The 6,364-nt window shown below is 36.6% G+C and overlaps 1 protein-coding gene across 1 annotated transcript; it reads right to left on the bottom strand.

The window, feature by feature from the left end:
• Window positions 1–2,906: 2,906 nt before the first annotated feature.
• LOC113777035 lies at window positions 2,907–3,719 on the bottom strand. The gene is made up of 2 exons (XM_027322083.1): window positions 3,312–3,719; window positions 2,907–3,269 (listed from the first exon to the last, which is right to left on the bottom strand). The coding sequence occupies exons 1-2, from the start codon at window positions 3,717–3,719 to the stop codon at window positions 2,907–2,909; spliced, it is 771 nt and encodes a 256-aa protein (XP_027177884.1).
• Between the last annotated feature and the right edge of the window lie 2,645 nt (window positions 3,720–6,364).

Raw genomic sequence — 6,364 nt, 5'->3', positions numbered from 1 at the left:
TTCATCACTAGGTTGGTTATAGTTATCAACAAACTCTGACAACCAGTTCTTCCTTAGTTTTTCGACAGTCAAGGTACGACCATTGACCGCTTCTCTAACCAGATAACAATCCTAGGTACGACCGTAGGAATTTAATTATCCAATTGCATTAAAGCTAGAAGAACCCAACCCTAACAATAAACACGCTAAGAGGGTTTATTTAAATTAGATCTTGCGTTTTTCCAACATAAAATCAATTATTTAAATTAAATGAACTATTAAGGATTCAATTTAATTAACGTGGCAGTAGGCTATTATATTAAATTTAATATCCGGCCGTTGATACCCAATTAATACAATACCCATGAACAATTAATTCAGGAAACACATGAATAGTAACAAATTTAAAGAAATAATAAAGATTCGGTTAGAAATCACAAATGTTATGGATCGCGCCCTCGCGTCGACCTTTGGATAGAGAAGAAAATTAGCCACTCCTCATCGTGTCAATCCCGCGTGATTTAATTGAATTCATTCAATTATTTGCCGAAGAATTGGGGAAGGGGAATTAATTGCAGTAACAACAGAGAAGGCCCTACCTTCGCCTTTGTTTTAGAGCCACGAGTGCAAGAACAAAAACTAATGAAAATTGTTCAGAGCCAAAGTCGAGTGAAAGGAGTCTCATTCATACAAAGCCTAAAAAGCAATGGAGAACTCTTCCTCTTCTGACCGATGGGCAAAGGGAAATTGAAGTTTACCTAATTGATTAGACGTCAATCTCACTTTTTTTCTAATTGCGGCTAAAGAGAAAAGACCCAAAAGCGTCTGACAAAAAGGAGAAAAAGAAAACTAAAACTAATGTCCTATTAGACGTGAATCTGGCCTTTTTATATCTTCAGTAGCCGCCGCAGGAGAAGTCCACCCAAATGTCCTCTTCAAAACTTTTCTCTTTTGGGGTTTTAATCCCATGTGTTTGGTTCACGTGGACCACTTTTGGTTTCCTGATGTTTCACTTGTTTTGCCAATCTCGCGGGTCCGACTTTTAGGTGTAGCTCTCCAGTTTCTGGCGTGGGCACGCCATGAAATAGAGGGTCTTCTGAAAATTTATCTCGAAAGATTATTTTTAGTGCCAACCACCTACAATTCACACAAACATCAAATATGAGCAAAATCTCAATTCTTAGCACCATGAGTAGCCAAAATTTGGACAGAATAGTAGTGCAAAACGTGCCCAAAAATCACTCTATCACTTTGCCCCACAAAAAAAGCTCAATACCCCATTATATACATCTTGAGTTACAACATCCCACGCAAAAGTAAAAAGCTTACCTGTAAAACCATCTAGGCCCACCGCACTATCCCCATCCATCTCAACAACTACTCGTTTCACCTCCTCCATTGAAGAGCACGCCTCAAGCCTACATTATCTTTCCCCTTGAAAAGATTCAGAATGAGATGCAACATCTCTGAAGTTGTGCCAACTAGCTCTAAAAACAAATTCGAAAAGTATCTTATGGCTTCATTAGCAATTCTCTCATCGTCCTCCACCCAGGCGCCATTCATATCCTTTACTCTATGAATGACGCCTTGCCCCCTCCGCTGCTTCACCGTTGCATTAAAGAACTTCGAGTTGCAAATCACCATGACGCAGCCATTTGACTCGAGGTTTTTGTCTCCAAAACTAGTACTCAATTAGTAGTACTTGACGCAACTCCACTTGAGCTTTATTCAGCTCAAGTTGAGCTCTCTCCGAGCCATCATTCTCTACCTGTATTCCTACCCTAAGTACCAATGCCTCCGCCCCTCGAACAATAGCAAACACATTTCCAAATGATTGCTTATTCCATTCCTGAATTGCCCTTTGACTAGAAATTCGTAAAGGGAATCCACCGACCTCCAACTACCAAACACTTCGAATCATGTCCAAGAGAGATTGTTTGGAGGTCCAACAGTTCAAGAAACGGAATGGTCGCGGCTTGTTATCCAATCATGTCACAAAAGAAATCTTTAATGGCGCATGGTCAAATGGGTGTCTTGCCAAATGGGTCACCGAAATGGATGATGTCATCATTGAGCACTCTCCATTAATTATAGTCTATCCAATCATTTCCATATTCTCTCTTTCTCTTCGATTGTTGCACCATATGAAGTTGAAGCCTAAAAATCCAGCATCAAAAACCCCAACCTCCTCCATAAAAGACTAATCTCCAAGCTCTTTGAACAACTAAATGGTCGCCCTCCTCATTTTTCCTGAGATGCCATGATCATATTGAAGTTACCACACACACACCAAGATAGTGAGTATGATTTATTAGCAACCAATGCCTGCCACAATTCCCTTCGTTCCTCTTGTGAGCAATCAGCATGAACAAAAGAAAAAACTAAAGGGTCGGGCATTAAAGGTTACTAAACCTATAGTGAGATATGTTGGGATGAATTTCCTACGATTGAACATACAAAAAGGGAACTGTAAAATACTCACAGGTCGATGTGTTAACAACCACTGTGTCAAACGATATATGCAGCCTAATGGATTCAAGTTACGGACATCCAACTTTGGTTTGCATATAGTGACAACGCAAGCGTATTAACTTGCTTAATCTTCTTAGGCTAGGAGGCCTAGAAACCCCTCTAATGTTCCAAAATAATCCATTAATCATGGAATAAGAGTTGAAAGGAATTATGTGAGACTGTTGAGGAAGACTGAAGCTGCCTGTCCGATGGAAATGTCGCCGTAAACCTTTTGCCTTCACTTGTTTTACACCATGGTCAAAGACCTACACTTGATCAATGTTTAATGCTTGAAAAGACGAATCAAGCTGAACCTTTTGACTAATCCCAGCCTTCAAAGATAAATTCCCTGCAATAGAAGGCAATTCTGCTGGACCGACATCATTAATACTAGTGGCCATTCCCTCTTAATCAGCCTACAACGCTACTAGAATATCTACCGCGTGTAACACAGAAGGCGCAACCATATTCCCTGCTAAAGCATTAATCAGCCGCTCACTTTCACTGTCATTTACCCCAACTTCTAGAACACATTGCCTCATTGTTACTACCTGACCATTCTCACCATATGTTGAGGCCTCTGTCCTAACCCCTTGTGATCCAAGTTTGATCAAGACCATAGTCTCTGAATCCCTTATAGGCATAACCGAGGTTGGCTTATCCTGCAACCCATCCCCTCCAATCGCTGAAGGTCGTATAGCCAAATTGGCTTCCATCGCAGGCTTTTCTGCAGTTTCCACAACCTTCGTGCTGGCATTTTGCACGACATGATAAACAGGCTATGGATTAGGAGTTTCAGCCTACACAACATTCTATACCACCTGCTTCTGGTTCTGTGATTTAAAGGTCCCAACTTCTACGTTGTTCTTCGTGCACTCCTCCATTGAATGTCCCAACCGCCAACAATTCGAACAACACTTAGGTAACTCATCAATCACTATTTTCTGCCAGGAACCATTTTCTCCTTCAACTGTTACCCACACTTGTCCACAAATTGGCTTCAATAAGTCAATTTCGACACATGCCCTGACCGCGCTTGGTCTCATACCTGCCGCAGTGGCCAAATCCAAAAACAGAGGTTTTCCAACTGGAGATAAGATTGAAAACAAAGAGTGCTTGTCATGAAAGTGGATCGGAAGCATTGGCAACGATACCCAAGCCGGAACCAATGAAGAATCCCTATGCACATGAAAATCTTTGGTCCAAACAAACACCCGCATAGGATACATGCCTAGCTACCAAATTCCTCGCATCCAAATTCGATTAAAGTCGGCTTCAACAGAACATTTAAGCAGAACTTATCTATAGTCTATTAACCCAACAGAAATCTGGTTATGCAGATTGAGATAGGAGAAAAATTTTCTAATCTCCTCCAACGCCGGCCGACCATGTGAAAATTTACCCACCAAGGCTAAACAAAAAGGAGCTACCAATCTATCTGCATCCTCTTTGGAAAACACATTAGCAACCTCCCCTTTGTATGTTATTGTAGGCCGAACCTAAATAGGAGAGGCGGCTAGTTGTGTGAAGAGCTGGGAAAAAGACCTTTTGCTGTTAGGAGAAGACGCTTGTCCCTCAATCAAGGGTTGAAGGGCAGCCATAACCCACAATGAAACCCTAATACAACATTAGGAGACCCTAGCGTAGCCAAGGAAGAAGACAGTGATATGCAGTTGTTCATTATATTCAACTATTATTTATCTAAATGATTTTATAATTAGAAGATTTGCATAAATGTTTACTCATTATTTTGAATAGGATTCTTCTTTTTTACTTTTGTTTGAAAAACTATACCTTAACATATGTGATTGATGATTGTTATAAAATCTTTCGTGCATGAAGAGCAAAATTATATGCAATAACTAGAAAAAAAATGGAAGCAATCTATAATTTTAGAAATTGTTGCCATATGTTTTTTAGGATAACAATAATCTTTGGTATCATATCCAATTTCACGGTAAATGTGCATATAAAACTCAATATAAGCGAAGGTTAATTATCGTTAAATTAAAAAGCATAATACCAATTTTAATTTTTTAAGTTTTGGTAATAGATAGTTTGTATTTCCTAAAATTGGATTATATGAAAATTGTGGTGGATATATCCAAAGAATCTAGTTTCATGGAAAGCTAATATATAGAGAGTACACTATTAGCTTGTATTATTTTTGCTATAATTGGAGGAATAGTAACAACTACATAAAAAATACATGATAAGGATATTCACTATAATTAATACGAATAATTGGGAACTATTATTTGATAAAGTTTATAGTAGTAGTAGACTAGATTCTTCTGGCTTGACAATCAATTGTTTCCATTTCTAAATGTTCTGTCATGCTAAACACATAATTCATATGCTTGGTGAAGATTTGGATTACATATGATGATGGTTGTCAATTGAATCGCTATTAAAATTCAAGTGATCAAATTAATATGCTATTTACAATTTTTTAAAAATATTAAATGCATGAAAAATATAAAATATTTATAGAATAGGTTTGAAATATTGCATCTTGCAAATTTAGACGCCTTGGCCTACAAATTATGATAATTAGATGTTGGGAAAGAAGATGTAGCACTTGTATGGCTTCATTGTAAATGTAAACCTTGGATATAGAAAAAATAATTGGTGTTAATCTATATTTAAAAAGATCGTTAATTGCTAGTGAGATTTTGTATCCAAGATTTTTGCTTTGGTTTAAAAGCAAAACTACTTGTTATAAACTCTTGATTAATTATGACAAAGTCTTGAGTACGTATTTGCCCATCTTGTTGCTCAAATAAGTGGATCGGTCCTGCTGGGACTAGTATACCTAATATAGCTATATAAAGTAGAAGATATCAATAATTTGATAAATTTAATGAATAGAAAAAATTTAATCAAAGATAAAAGTATGTTTTTTTAACAATACTTGTCTAGGATGTGAATCAATTGTAATGAGTTGAAAATTAGCAAACGGAACAAAATGGTAAAAGTCGTGTATAATAATTGAGTGCATTGCTCGAGCAGGATAAATGATAGTGTTTCTTGTGAGAGTCATTTATATGGAATGGAACCAATTTGCATGCTACTTCAAAATAAAGTTGAATAACCACATTTATAATATAAGATGTAGGATGGAGTTTAACAAATTCATTTTATGCTTTAATGTCATATGTGTGAATTATATCTTGAATTATTTCAGTGCATAAAAGAAATATCAGCTAGTTTATTGAATAGAAGGTTAGAAGTAGAGTTTTAGTATTCTAATTACAAAATATTATTTACTAAATAATCGACTAACAAGAGGCATTGATATAAATCATTTGTCTATTAAGTGTGTCGTATTGCATTTTTTTTTAATGATTACCACTCTTGCTATCCAACCATTAATCTAGCTATTTATTCTAGCAATTGGTGTATATTCATGTGCCATTAAGAATTTTAATTGCATAATATGGAAACATAATATAACTGTGAATACGAGAAATATAAAAAAGAGATTAAGCATGAACTTCTTGAGAAGCATCTCTTACCAGTGTAATTTGTTGGTAAAGAGTTGTGAGTGTTCAGGCAAATGAGTTTGTTGCAATGAAAATCAAAAGATCATCATATATTAATAGGAAGATGCATGTGTAAGGTATGGGAAGATTATGCCAAAATTAGTTGGCATATTTTTGATCCACTGTGAAGTTGGCATAAAAAAAGACATATAGCAATTGTAAGTTATAGATAAGCATCTTACATGCATAATGGTACAAGCTGATGTGCTGAACAGATGGCTTTGTTTCTCATTATGCATGGTGTCAGTTTGCACTGCGATAATGCTAGGCTTTCTAAGAAAATGAAACACGATCTTTTTTCCATTCATAATAACTTCTAATTCTAATGG

The sequence above is a fragment of the Coffea eugenioides genome, chromosome 7 (assembly GCF_003713205.1).
Source record: "Coffea eugenioides isolate CCC68of chromosome 7, Ceug_1.0, whole genome shotgun sequence".
NCBI classification, from domain to species: Eukaryota; Viridiplantae; Streptophyta; class Magnoliopsida; order Gentianales; family Rubiaceae; genus Coffea; species Coffea eugenioides.
This window is presented reverse-complemented; position numbering and strand designations above follow the sequence as displayed.